Below are 14,394 nucleotides of genomic sequence, written 5' to 3'. Positions count from 1 at the left end.
AAGAACAAAAGGATGTCAATTTATTTATTGTTTTCTAAAAGGACTTAAATTAAACTTTACGTGACTGGGCAAAATGTATGCGACACAAACTGAATTAAAAAACGCAACCTACTCTAGGTGCGTTACATTTCTGACAACTGCTTCACCACATGATCAGCTTCACCAACTAACCCATTTGAAAGTTCATAAGCAATACATCCAATGAATGTCTTTATTTCACATCCTTCTTTCCACTGTCCGCCTGCTTCTTCGACTTCACCTGACAGGGGATTTTGTGCTTTACGGCTGCACTGACCCCCTGTGTGGGGCTTTCTGGGGTTTGAGCATCAACGAGACAATGTGAGGGAAAGATCATGGCCAGAACAATCCAAAAACATGATGGTTCTGAATGATGAACACTGTAATGTTCTCCATCTGCACTCTAGTAAAAGACTATTTTAATCATTTCTGCCTAATGAAATATTGCATACTGTATATATCTCCCTTTTTTACTGGAGTGGAAGTAAATTAAAAAAAATGTTTCTAATTATTTAATATTATTCATAAGTGTCTAATCCTACATATTGTAAGGATGTCTGTTTTTTGTCATTTTGTCTGTCTCTATTTCAAATAATGTAATATTTAGACACTGGTCTCCCAAAGAATGAGCAGCAACTATTTTGGCCACAGGAACACAGGTCATGGGTTAAATCAAATGATACAAAACCCTTGGGTTGTGTGGGGCTTACACATGTTATCTTGCTTTCTGTAAAGGAAAGAGATGGCATATTGGACAATTAGTTAACAGCAATGTATTGCAATAAGTGTGACATTTATTTGGCACAAAACGGGAATAGTTTTGAAGACTTACATGTTGCAACACAGCCTGCCTGCTTAGAAAGGATGTAACAGGGGATTTGTACTGCACTAACATCAAATTCCCCTGACCTCTTCTTGCAATGCTACATTTTTTTAACTCAATATAAAACTGGTGAAATATAATGATGTCCATTAAAACATTTCTGCCTCCACTAGTATATTCATCAAAAAAGATTGATTGGCAATGATAACACTGTTAATGCTTTCTATTTAGTTGTATGGATAAAGGTTTAATTGGAATTTGGTTGATATTATTTATTTCAACTGAGTTTCTATGGACGTTTAATAAACTAATCATGAAATTAAACCAAATGTTAACAAAGCATCACTATTACTGAATATCTGAATATCAATATTCAATGGATCGTAAACTGACTATTGCTGACTATTACTAGAACAATAGACCTTCACTTTTATAATTCAATATAATGCACGTCTAGCTACCCTTCTAAAGAATGTTAAAAACAGTTATGCTTTAAAGTTGGTTTTCAAGCATGTTTTTAAGATCCGGAAGATAGTGGTCTCCAGACTAACACTTCTGGTTTTTCAGTGACCTAACCTTAAATTGTTAGATTTTCTCTAATTTATACGGTTGCTAATAAACCACAAATGTATTTTTGGAATTTAAGACTATTGTCATGCCTTCTATATATGTATATGTATTATATATTTTTTCTGTTTAAGTAAATATACCTTGCACTTGCCAGTACCTTTTTTGCCAGCTAATTTGTCTAAAATTAAACAGAACAAAGAATGAGGGATTAGAATTTGATTATTACAATCAATGAAAAGAATATCAGGTTTCATTTAATAACATTCTGGGTTGCTGTGAGTAATAAGAAAAGCGTGCTGTATTCTCCAAGTGTTTGAAAGATTTCCAACCCATTCCCATACACTTTGGTCTAGTGCAATCACCTTTTGTGATGAGGGTAGTGGTGTGTAGGATTGATTTTCAGTAGGATTGAGATCGGGGGATTGTTCTCACAGGGTAAAATGATTAAAGTCTGTCTTGTACTTTTCCATTCAACTACACATTTTGTGCCTGAGACACTTTATTTATGATACTGAGTTCATACAACATTGGCAACTGATGTATCACGTGATGGCAACAACTTTTGGATTTAATAGTTATCTTAATCAATAGCAAAATATAAACACAAAACTCAATCTAGACTGAGTACTGTAAGTCAATATCTTGTTCAGTTATGTATTAGGTAACGGTTAGAATTCAAACCAGAAAAAACTGTGACTAAAAAGCACAAGGGTCAGGGTTCCCTGATTCAGTTTTCCCCAAAGACTTTAGCTTTAAGTTAAAAGACTTATACTAGTCTGGAATAGACTACCTTAGCCATGTGATGAAAGCTGACACGGGGATATTCTGATTAACTAATACCAATCAATAAATTGAATGGGCTGAAAGGTTTCCTCTCATTTGTAACCCTTTGAATGTTTTTACTATCTAATAAATAGGAATGATGGAACCTAAGGAGGACACGTAATGTGCTCTCTGGCAGGGATGGAAGCAGAAGACAGAGAAGACAGTGGATCTGCTTTATCATACAAGACAAGTAATAAACTTGCAGATGAAGAATTCACACTACCTGAAATCAAGACCTAACACTAAGCAAGCAACAGCAAAATTGTTCAATACATCACAATTACTAAAGTAAGAAAATGAGTAAAAAACAATACAGGAATCGTTAACTTATTTAGTATATGAATGCATATATTAAGTATTTCTTATAAAGTAATGTAATACATTTGAATCTTTTATAGGTAAAATTAGTTTAAACACAATCCCAAGAAATTATTCTGTACCTGTGTTCTACTGTGTTGATAGATACCCTGAAGTCTTTGTCAAACAATTAATGAAGATATATGAATATATAAAAGGCTATGCATATTCAAAAGGCATTGTCACTCACCATGTAAATCAGGGAAATACATCAATCATACTCTCAAACAAAATAAAAATACTTGCTCAATGATCCAGATAATGCCTGCATGAAGTCAAAACCTTGAAATAGCTTTGACCTTGAAACGTCATTACTTTACATGTACTGTACATGTACAGTATAACATAAAGTAAAAGAACAGAATAATCTTCTTCCATTGTCCTCTCTCCAGTTACTGACTTTCCCCGGTGTGGTGTCTTTCTCAAAGTGGTGACTGTTCCAAGCGTCACAGGAGAAAAAACTTCCCTTTTTGAAAACAAGTCACATAGTCTCAAACTACAATTGGTGTCTGCTGAACAGAAATTTGCTCTGATCCTCTTTTGTGCACAAATGTTTCAAGCGCTCCCATGTCCTTGAGGTCACTAAGTTTCCTTGAGAAGGAGCTAAGTCTGGTACTGATGGAGCTCCTTTTCTGGGAGAGATTAGAGGACCTTCTCTCATACAGGTGGCTTAACTGTTTTCTGAAATGGTTGCCCACAAAGCAGTAGAGAAAGGGATTGATTGCGCTGTTAGAGAAAGCCATGCATAGTGTGAAGGGTACTGCTGTGTCGATCAACACTTGTACCCTGCAACTCGTTATGACATTGAGCCTGGTCAGCACATCCAGAAAAGTGATGACGTGGAAGGGAACCCAACAAATGAAGAATGCCAACACCACAGCCACCACCATCCTCAGAACCTTATCTCGTTTGTCGGAAGTTTGCTCCAGGCCTGGAGTCCCAAGTAGATGTTTGCCAATGCCCAGGTAACAGCTGGCAATCACTGTGAAGGGAACCAGGAAGCCCAACGTGTTCTTCATTAAAGCCATTCCTGCAAACCATTCAGAATAATGGGTCTGGGGAAAATCCATTACACAGGCTGTGACTCCATGTTTCAGTTCATAAGTGTTTCTGAAATACATGGTGGGTAAAGACGAGAGGCTGGCCAGTACCCACACAATGCATGTCACAGTACGCGCCCTACACAATCTCCGACTGCTCTGGGACTGAAAGGGGTGTACTATGGCCCGGTATCTGTCCACGCTCATGCAGGTAATAAAAAATATACTGGCATATAAATTGATACACAAGACAGTGCCACAGACTTTGCACATAACAGTCCCAAAAATCCAGTTGTAGCTAAAAGAGTAGTACACAGCCCACATTGGTAGACTCAGTAAGAAAAATATGTCAGAAATTGCCAAACTGAGTATGTAAGTGTTGGCAACAGTTTTGCGTCCTATTCTTAGACACAGAACGGACACTACCAAGCAGTTACCGATGAACCCAAAAATAAAGATAATACTATATATGGCAGGAATCAGGGTGGTATGGTACCTAGACAATGGTACTCCATGACATACTTCAGTTGCAGATGATAAATTTTCTACTTCTAATGTGGAAAACGAGGTATTAGGAAGAATGGTGGTCATTGTCATTACTCCTTCAACATTTGTTGAAAAGTCTCCTTCTAATGTTGCAACCCTGCAAAAAGAAAACAGAGTAAATATGATTGTTACAGCTACATTATTTTATTTAACTGTTGTGTTGAATAAGGCTTTACAATAAGTGTCACAGTAACTAGAGCACAATCTAAATACAATCTCAACAACAACACTTACAAAACAACCTTGAAATAAAGAGTTTACGAGTTGATTTAAGAGTAAATGCTGAGCAGATGCATCCATTAGTAAACCTATTCTAAATACTAAAATGCAGATTCTGCAATGTCTCTGACACAAATGCTACAGCTCTCGTGTGTCCATATATTCTTATTAAATAAGAAATATTAAATAATAAAGAAATAGAAGTTACTGTAATCTTGTATGCATATTGTCTGCTATGTTAGTTATATGCCTTCCTATCAGAAATAAATACAAAAACATTCTTTGCAAAGGAACAATTAAAGGTTAATTTCTTGCTGAAAAACAGAAACACAACATTTCGACTATTGAGTCTCCTCCAGCCTAATTCTCATCTGAAGAAAGCTCAGCAGCAGAAACACTGCGTTTTTTCCATCTAATTTTCAGTTAACCTTTACTTGTTTCTTTGAAGTCAATGCACGCTTCCACAAAAACATTCTTTGTTGTATAAGGAGCAAATGCTATTTATGATGTCTGCAAAAAAACTGCTTCATATTAAGCATTAATATTTGACTTTCACTTCATGTTAAGGTAAAAATGTTTCTTCTCATTTAAAATAAAAATCTTTGCATAAAAAAAACTTAGTTCATTAATAGTTTTAGTTTTTTCTGGCACAGAAAGTGTTTGGAAAGCACAGCCAATAAAAATGATTTCTGTTTAACTTCCACAAAATCTAAATTAATGTGGCCTGAGGTTTGTAAACATTCACAGCAGGGACATACACTCACAGGCCAAATGCCATGTAGACTGAACTTCAACACGGAGTCACTGTTCACAGTTTCAGGGTTATGTATAAACTCTACAGCAACTGCAGAAGATCAGTTTTATATGCACTACGGTCATATGTTTTGTATTAAACTAGAAGTAAATAGGTGAAGTTTTAAATGGAATGTTGCCAGAGCTGTACAAGGAACTTATTTATTGCACATTACTAGTGATTTTATTTTTTAAAACTAAGTGTAATTAAAGTGGGATCACATATTAATTTTTCAGTAAGAAGAGTGTAAACCTATTTTGGAATTTGATAATTGGTGAAATTTAAATAAAAATTTGAAATTCTTTTTTAAAGAATTCACAAAATAGCTTCATAATCTAATAACTAATAGCATGTTACCATACCTTTTCCTACAGAATCCTGATCTGAAATCTGAAATCAGAGATGGTCTATAAGATACAGTAATGGTGGGTGTGTACAGCAGTGCTGTGTGCACGACCTTACCTAAGTTATCTGTATCTGATAACAAGGACAAGAGGATGATCTGGAATATTACCTGATGGTGGGAAATCATGAGAAGTTTCACTGAACCTTTGAGAAGATAAATATTACCTTAATGTGCCTTATAACGTTGCGGAAATAAGAATGTATTATAATATGGGAGAAATGTCTTGGAGGCATGCAACTCAAATCATGAGGGAACCAAGGAAGAGAAAGCGATGAGCCTGGTCTCAGGCTGTCAAAGAAAATAAAATACAGCAATCTGTTTTAACGCCACCCTCTTAATATCACAATACCAAACACGTTAGCTCCGCTTTTGTATCGCTATGATACAGAAAACATATTGCTACTCTGAAATCGGTTTACAGATTACTAAAGAGCAACCAGATACATTCACAAGCTTACAGAAATGTGCCTGCACTGAATGGCTAAAGGAACTGACCCTTGTTTTCAATCTTGAACAAAAGACAACAAGGGGACCTGATTCAAAATTTCAAAATACCGAAGGACAGTGACAGTTTGTCCAAAGGACTTCAGAATCAAAAGAAAAATACAAAAGCCACGAGTGGAAACTGCTTGGAAGAGCATTTAAAACAACCACTGTGAAAAACGCTTTGATGCTAAAGTAACATAAGATTAGTTAGAAAAGAGCCATTCAGCCTATCTAACCAATTTCAATTTTACTAATAGTAAATTGATCTGAGGATCTAAGCCAAACATTTCGTGAAAGAAGTGTATGTATCAGCTTCAACAGCATGTTCTGGACACCCTTTTTTGCAGAAATGTGCCTCCTGTTCTCAAATTCAAATGTACCTTTGTGCTTCTCATTATGACAAAAAAGTATTTGAATTTGCTCTGTTTTCAAAGCTGTTACCTTGGCTCTTTTCTAAACATAGTTGATGAACGTACTCAGAATAATTAGCTACTAGCAAGCAGAAGAGGTACAAAGCCCAGATGGTCTTTCCAGTCTGTAACCTTTCTTGTGCTGTGAAGTTCTTAACTTATTTGGTGTAAATAACAAGGCCAAATTTAAACCTTTATAGATAATAAATGAATTTTCTCTATTCTCCTTCAATTTTATCACATTCACAGCAAATCTAAAGGAACGTTAGCTAAGTTTCCCTTATGATATTACTGTACATCACTCTATAGAAATATTTTATGAATGAGAAAGGTATACAGTATATAGGTATTCAGGAAGTAACACATTTTGAGAAACACAAAATCAATCTGCTTCACTCTATATGCAACAGGAACTAAAGGCTTACACATCAAATAAAAATAGATAATTACCAAAAACCTGCCAAGATGACTTTCAAGCTCAATGGAGAAAGTGGAATTGGTGAAGGGCTGAATAAAATATCCAACTTTGTCATTTGTTCTACTCTACCAAGTCACACACTGTATTTATTTTAGAAAAGATCAGCTCCAAACTCTGCAATAAATTAAATGATTTTAGTCTTGGATTAAATACTGTAGGCTGCAAATCAAAGACAGAGAGACCAGATCCCTTCTTAAGAAATTTGCTAGAAACCTTTTCAAGGCAAAACATTAGTTTCTCTGTAAAGAATAACATTCTTCACTTTTATACACACAAGCAAAAGCAAAAATGTTCCTTCCAGAGTGTATTTCAAGATTAGGAAATTATATTTTCACACAATATAATAGGTTTTCCAGAGATACAAGCATCTGGTTAATGTTAAGAGGGAAGGAGAAAACCATGACAAGCCAATGGCTGGCTGAAGTATTATGAGAGGTCAATATTTCTCTTTGATTCAGCGTGGAACCCAGAAACAGGCAAGAGCCTAGGAATCAGAGGAATAAGAGTAATGTCACTACATGTTGCCTTTGCACGCAACATGCAAGTATTTTATCTATATATTGTATATGTCAGTATACAGTATTTCAGTATTTTAACACAGAAACAAATACAGAAGATATTAGGTATGAGTATTAGTATTACCGTTATTTTAAATCAACCATTCAAAACCTATTCCATATTTCAAAAGATCACTTATATTTTTGAATTGGCACAATACGAGTACAGTATTTGCATAGAAAAGCATAATCAGACTATATAAGCATAATCAAGCATAACAGGCATTTATGCTTACTATATAATAGATCTATTAATCGTATAGATACAGTACAATACTGCACTTAAATAAAAAATCTCATCTAATTTAGACCAATTAATAAAATATAATGATTTTAGAAGTGATAAAGACAAATTAAGCATCATTTTGCAGTGAAATTATACCTTCGGTTTGTCTACAAAGACAAGCACTTTGGAATGTAAAGAAAAAGCTATATTTTAAAATACGAGTGTTTATTCACAAACCAGAACATTAAAAATTAAATGAATAGACACATTAAAAAATATCATGTGCAGTAAAAGTACCATTAATTGTTTATGAATTTAACCTATATAAAAAATAATACATTCAGTCTATAGATTTGGTTGAAGTTTGCCAAAATATTCATTTATATTTGTCTGTGCGCTGGTACAGTAAAATTATTACTTTATACAGTAGATTACTTTAGATGTTCTGTGGAATCTGTGCATCAAATTCAAAGACATGAAATCCCAAGAATTACATCAGATCTTGTATATAAATAGAGCCCTAGACATCCAACAAGTAAAATATGATTAATGATTAAACATTTCCATTGAGCAGAATTTGCTATGAGAAGGGGAAGACATCTGATCATCATACTTAAAAATAAATTTCGCGAATTACATTTATTTATAAAGTATTTATTTTCTGTGAGTAAACATCTGAATGACTGAGTTTAAATCATTTCTCTGAATTTACGATACAACTATTGTATCGTGAGTGAATGAATGACACCAAATATTATTTTTAAACATGCATTTAGTTAAAAACTATACCCATCTGTTCTACTTTTACCTAAGTAAAATGAGATGGTTTATATGTTTTCTGCATTCGTTTAACATTAAGAAGTACTATTCTTGTTTTCTTTTAATTTATTTCTGTTTACAGCAAATTAAATCTCTTACCTTTAGGGTAAAATCCTTTCAAAGGAGTACAGTGTATGTTCTCCCTTTTTTAGTTGTTTCAGAAATGATCACTAGAACTTCTTGTTCTTTTCTTGTATACTTGCAACAGTCCATTGGGATTCATCAATGTAAATCAACTGGTCAAACAATTTGAACACATGCCAACAATTTGGGATAAGAAATCCGTCATTTTGACTACTCCCAGTCCTCACATTAAACTGACTGTTGTCCAAAAGAACATGGAAAAACAGCTTGGAGAGGCAGGGCTGAAATCAAATCAAGATGTTGCATGTCACACCATTAAAAAATCTGAGGCTTTTTTTTAAAATAAACTTCTTTTCTCGCTCCTTTTACAACAGTAACACAAAACGATGAATTGTGACTGACCCTAATATGGGATTAACAGTGTTAAACTATCCTTTAAACAATAAGGAAATGAAAAATCAGGCGCTGTGGCTAAAATATATCCATGAATTGCAGCTCTGTTCATTCCCAGTGATGACATGTGGATATCATGTTTTTAAAGTAAATAGTTTCTTCCAAGCTGAGGTTCTTGTAAATCTGCAAGTAAAAAACTAAAACTGGCGTGTAAGATATGTTCTCTGTCTTTATTTGAAAGAAATAGGAAAAACGGCTGTAAGGGTGTATACTGTAGAAGGTTCTTCAGTTCACAAATAATAGAGGTGTGTATCCACTACTACAGTAATTGTGTTATACAGCCAAATAAAAGCTACAGTATTCTACCTAGAAAGATACGCACTGTAAAAAGATGGTTTAATATTGAAAACTACATTATTTATTAGAAAGCTAAAAGTTAATACACACCAGTTTTCCCAGAAGCAAAATAACTTGTCAGTGTGTTTTTGGACTGTGGAAGGAAATCAGAGCACCCAGAGGAAACCCACATGGGAAGAACATGCAAACTCCACACAGAAAGGACTCCAGGTCAGGAACTGAAACCAGAGCCCCAGCACTATAAGACAGAAATGCCCACTGCCCCCACTGTACTGTGCTGCCCTAAACTATATATTTCATACTCAAATTATTTTTCTTTTCATATTTCATCTCAAGTATCCTTTATCCACCTTTGCAGCTGGCACCTTGGTTCACTCTGCAAGGCTAAACCTCAATTGAGGAGGCTAAACCATAGTTCACTCTAAATACACAATAAAATACATCTATTTTCACATAGGAAGCTAACCCACAGCTTTTGGGTTAGGAATTAACTCCAAGCAAATGTTGGCTATGACTTCTTTAAAGTCCTTTATAGCCAAGGGAGATAAGAGTGTTGCTAGATTAGCATAACAAACAATAATGTTATATTAATATGAAGAAATTAAACATCTAGTCTTGAGCACAAGGGATGGAATTTGGGATTAACGAAAAAGTTCATTCAAGCTTCCTGGGAAGAACCAACCATTTTCCTGGGAAGATGACAAGTAAAAAATGAAGTAGGTACATATAAAATTCACAATAAGAGGCACTTCTGTACATAAAGAGTGATTAGTGTCTGAAACAAATTATCTAATCATGTTGTTCTGATTGATGGGATGCACCATCATGTCTGGTGAGATTTTGTCACTGTTTAACTAACTTGACATACAAACATGCAGGAAAAGCCATGGGTGTCTTCTCTTGTCAATAATCCTTTCAGGCTCAGGTCATCATTGTGCATAAGAAATGCAAATGTGCAAAGCCACAATGAGAGAGGATCATATAAAAACAATATTTGTATGTTTCCAAGAACAAGCAATTATTTGCTGTCCACTATTATATTTAATTTAAAGTTATAAGGTTTCAGTTTTATTGGTTTCCTTAACCCTACTGGACCAAACGATTTAGATTTCAATCAATTCTTTGTAAAATTTAAATACAATTCATTTGGTATAGTTTCTACTAAAAAGTTAAGAAAATATTTCAATTTTTTACTTGCTCATCACTAAATACTATATATTAACTTTGGATAACCCTGTGAGCTGTTTGGATATTAATGCATGTGTACTGAAATAGCCATTAACAGTAACTTCAATTCTGAGTGTCCAGCAGCTGGATATACAATAAATCCTCAGTACAAAAGGTCATGCACATGGAAAAAATGCCATTCAGAAACGTGTGTTAAGCTCTTAGCAAGATGCGTAGCTGAATAGTGTAATATCTAAGTTCTATTAGCAACAGCTTAGCATCCCTTCCTCAGTGTTTTGTTGTCATCATTAAATGATAAATGAAAATGACTTAAATGAAAAGAAGATAGTCAGTGGCATCTGCACTGAATAAAAGTCAAAACCTTTTGACTTTTTAAGTTCCAGAAACAATTACAGGGACAGTGTAGTGGTGCTAACCTCAGAGCTCTGTGGCCCTGGGGTCAATTCCAAAATTCAGGTGCTACCTGTGTGGAGTTGGTTTGTTCTCCCTGTGTTTGCTTGGATTTCCTACAGGTGCTCCAGTTTTCTCCCAGATTCAAAAACATAGTGGTAGGTTAATTGGCTTCTTACAAAACGTGTCTTACTGTAGGTGTGCGTGTCTGTGTGACTGTGTTTGTGTTTGTCTGGCCTGCAATGGACAAGTATGCCGTCTAGGGTGTACCCCTCCTTGTACCTGTTGTTTGTCGGGATAGGTTACCCCAAGTCCCCAAACTGGAAGAAGCAGCTAGAAAATGGATGAGTGGTGATAATACTACAATAGTGATGGAGGACTCAAAATTAGAGTCTTACTCAGGTGACACAATGGTAATACAATTCTAAATTATCCCATCTTTCTAGTCAACATCTTTATTTTTCACTGCTCAGTAAAATACTGAAGCTTACTTCTACTAAGCTAACAGGAAATAACTAAGAATATGTTTGGGTCTGTTGCATTATTTGTGTTTCTGCAATGTATTGTTGAGGAACACTGTGACACAATGTGTTGTAACACATCAAAGAGCTATTTTCATGCAAGATGTATAACTCCATTTTAGTTCTTTAGGCAGCAAGTAAGTTGCTGCAAATGGTTATTTTACCAATGGCATTCCGTCTTTTCTTATCTTTAAAATGTAAAGCCGCACAATTGTATTTTTAGAAAACTAGAACAGGGAGTGAGATTGTGAGTAAAACAGAGGAATGTTTTTAGTCCATTTTTTAAAAATATTTATTTTGTTGAAAACTGCCATCAGCAATTCAAATCACTGAATAACAACCTACCAGGAGGCTAAATACTCTAGAGGTCTACTGGTCAATTCACAAGGGACAACTGTGTGACCCGTTTTTCAATTTGGTAAAATGATAGCTATAGGAGTGCAACATGTTATGTGACAATTATAGCTGCAGCAACTCCCTCTCATTATCAGTGAAAGCACTCTGGAATGCTTGTTGGCTTTAACAGAGCATAAAGCATTTCCACAAAAAGCCCATTTTATACTGCCTCATTTGCTGAATGGTCTTTTTATTAAGTGAAAATATTTATTCCTATTAAATGACAGTAATTAGACTTTATTGACACTAGAAATTTAAACATTAAAAGGAAACAATAAAATTAAACCAAAGGTTTTATATAACCTTTATATATTAAAGCCTTGAAACTGTACCTTTTCTTAAATTCTGTTGTACTTCCGTGATTATTGACTGTTTTTTCCAAATCTCTCTCGTACTTAATAGTAAGGAACAACATTAACATGTTTTCCTTTTATTTACAAGTATGAGTGTGTTAGAAGGTGAGATTGCTGGGCAGTCCTTAGTCCTGGCAGAGATGCAGATCAAGTTTTTCAGGGACTGGAGCTGGTGAAGTCTCTGGGACACATAACTGATTAACAAAAGTATCTGCACATTTAGGTCAAATGGCTTTATCTTGCATACTTCAATTATAATGAGAATATGTTTCTCTTTTTCACATTTTTATGTTGAATCACCACCTTCAAGCATCCAAAAGATGTGAAAATGTCATAATATATTTTCCTTTTCTGGGCATGATATTGAACATGCACCATCCCTGAACATCTGCTCTCTCTGTCATAGAAAACACAATTCTGCAGTAATTACCCACAGCAGACATTTATCACTCGAACAATCAGAAAAACAAGTTAAAATGAGGAGTCCCTAAAAATTAAAACATCTGAAAATCCAGCATGGTTACTTTAAGTAACTCTTTACATTCAAAGCCAAGAAACTGTGGTTAATTTTATACATTTTATGAAAGTATGTACTTTTATACTTCCAGAGCCTTATGGTACAATCTGTGCATATCTAAAGATTATGATTTTTTTTGTGGAACATTTGTGGAGGATGGACATTATCCTATACATATGATTGTGATTACATAAATATATAGAAATATCTATATGTTTAAGACCAAATTAGCTATTTTTAATTGCTACAGATATGAAGAAATATGTGTGGCACAGTGGCACAGTGGTTAGCATTACTACCTCAGAGTGCTGGGGACCTGAGTTCATTTTTCAGGGTACTATCTGTGTGGAGTTTGTATGTTCTCCCCATGTTTGTTTGGGTTTTCTCCCACAATTCTAATTCAAAGACCTACTGGTGGGTTAATTAGCGTCTGGGACAGCTGGTCCTGATCTGAGTTTGTGTGAGTCTGTGTGCATTCTGTGATGGATTGGTGTCCTGTCTTATGTCCATTGCTTAGGCTCAGGCCCCTCCATGATCCAAAATTGGATAAAATAGTTACAAACTAAATGGATATAGAAATATATAACCTATTCTATGCAGTGTAGTACAGTCTATTCATTATACTGTAGTAGGCACAGAACCTGACTATTAACAGGAGCCTGTTATATAAAAGGAAACAAATATTAATTTTTTATTGTTTTGCAAAAACTGACAAAATGCAGTTAGAGCAATTAGAGCAATTACATTAAATAAAGTAAATCCTAGAACACAATAGTATAAAGTCACCCTTAACCTGAGAAGAATGTAGGTGTGAATCACCTCTGTTTGTAACCTCTTTGTAAAGAGAAGGACAGCATCCTTAAGATGGATATTCATCTCAGAATCTTAATTCTTCTCTTTGATCTTACATTCCATGTATTGCTATTACTTGAAAAGGTCCAAAGCTTAGATTTGTTGTAACCAACAATGTAAAGGCACTGAAAGTTGACAAGGATGTGGAAAGTTACTGGTAAGCCATTAGTAATAGTGTTCTATGCACTGGGAAGACAGGAAACAGTCCAGATCATCTGATGTTCAATCCAGATGCAAAAACATTTATTTATTGCCACACTAAAGAAACATGGGAAAGTAAGGATCCCAGGGCATTTGCAATATTTAAGTAATGCAATCTACATGTGTTGTTCTAGATAAGAAAGGACTGTTTATTTTTTGCTTATTTTGTGTACTGAGTTCACATCTAGATAGAAGACCTGGCATGCATTTCTTATTGGCCCTTCAAATATAAATTCTGTCAGGGTATGGAATGCTGGCCTGCCTCTATGTAAAGTAAGCGCACTTAAGCTCTTCCTGTCAAGAGTTGTGTACTTAGGACATTTTCCTATGTCCAATGGAGCTGAAGGGAGGCGAGTACTGACTTAATAAGCTTACGTATTAAGCTTATTAAATACTGAGACATATAAACTCTCAAAGCAGGCAGACATGAGCTCTTCAATCAGTCAATAGCAAATTGAAGTAGCCTTTCATTAGTACAAAAAATGATTTCCTTGCTCCTGACATATGACATTTCCCTTCCTAGGGGCCAAAGTATTCCCCAGGATAAGTTATTACTGCCTATAATTATG

The 14,394-nt window shown here is 34.9% G+C and overlaps 1 protein-coding gene across 2 annotated transcripts; it reads right to left on the bottom strand.

Moving 5' to 3' along the window:
• Positions 1–792: 792 nt before the first annotated feature.
• On the bottom strand, positions 793–8,869 carry agtr2 (angiotensin II receptor, type 2). Of its 2 annotated transcripts, XM_069193440.1 has the most exons (3): positions 8,673–8,869; positions 6,944–7,085; positions 793–4,276 (listed from the first exon to the last, which is right to left on the bottom strand). In XM_069193440.1, the coding sequence occupies exons 2-3, from the start codon at positions 7,024–7,026 to the stop codon at positions 3,085–3,087; spliced, it is 1,275 nt and encodes a 424-aa protein (XP_069049541.1). In that variant the 5' UTR covers positions 7,027–7,085; positions 8,673–8,869; the 3' UTR covers positions 793–3,084. The 2 variants fall into 2 exon arrangements, with proteins under 2 accessions (XP_069049541.1, XP_015206587.1); XM_015351101.2 differs by lacking the exon at positions 6,944–7,085 and having other exon boundaries at positions 8,673–8,866.
• Between the last annotated feature and the right edge of the window lie 5,525 nt (positions 8,870–14,394).

The sequence above is a fragment of the Lepisosteus oculatus genome, chromosome 8, assembly GCF_040954835.1.
Source record: "Lepisosteus oculatus isolate fLepOcu1 chromosome 8, fLepOcu1.hap2, whole genome shotgun sequence".
In the NCBI taxonomy this organism is placed as follows: Eukaryota; Metazoa; Chordata; class Actinopteri; order Semionotiformes; family Lepisosteidae; genus Lepisosteus; species Lepisosteus oculatus.
The sequence above is the reverse complement of the archived record's forward strand: the minus strand, read 5'-3'. Positions and strand labels throughout refer to the sequence as shown.

What these genes read in the sequence shown, in the direction of transcription:
- agtr2 (XM_069193440.1), bottom strand. Translation starts at nt 7,026, where the DNA reads ATGACAAAGTTGGATATTTTATTCAGCCCTTCACCAATTCCACTTTCT. An exon ending in GTCATCTTGGCAGGTTTTTG is followed by an intron (nt 4,277 to 6,943) that starts GTAATTATCTAT and finishes TTCTTTTTGCAG; the next exon opens with GGTTGCAACATTAGAAGGAG.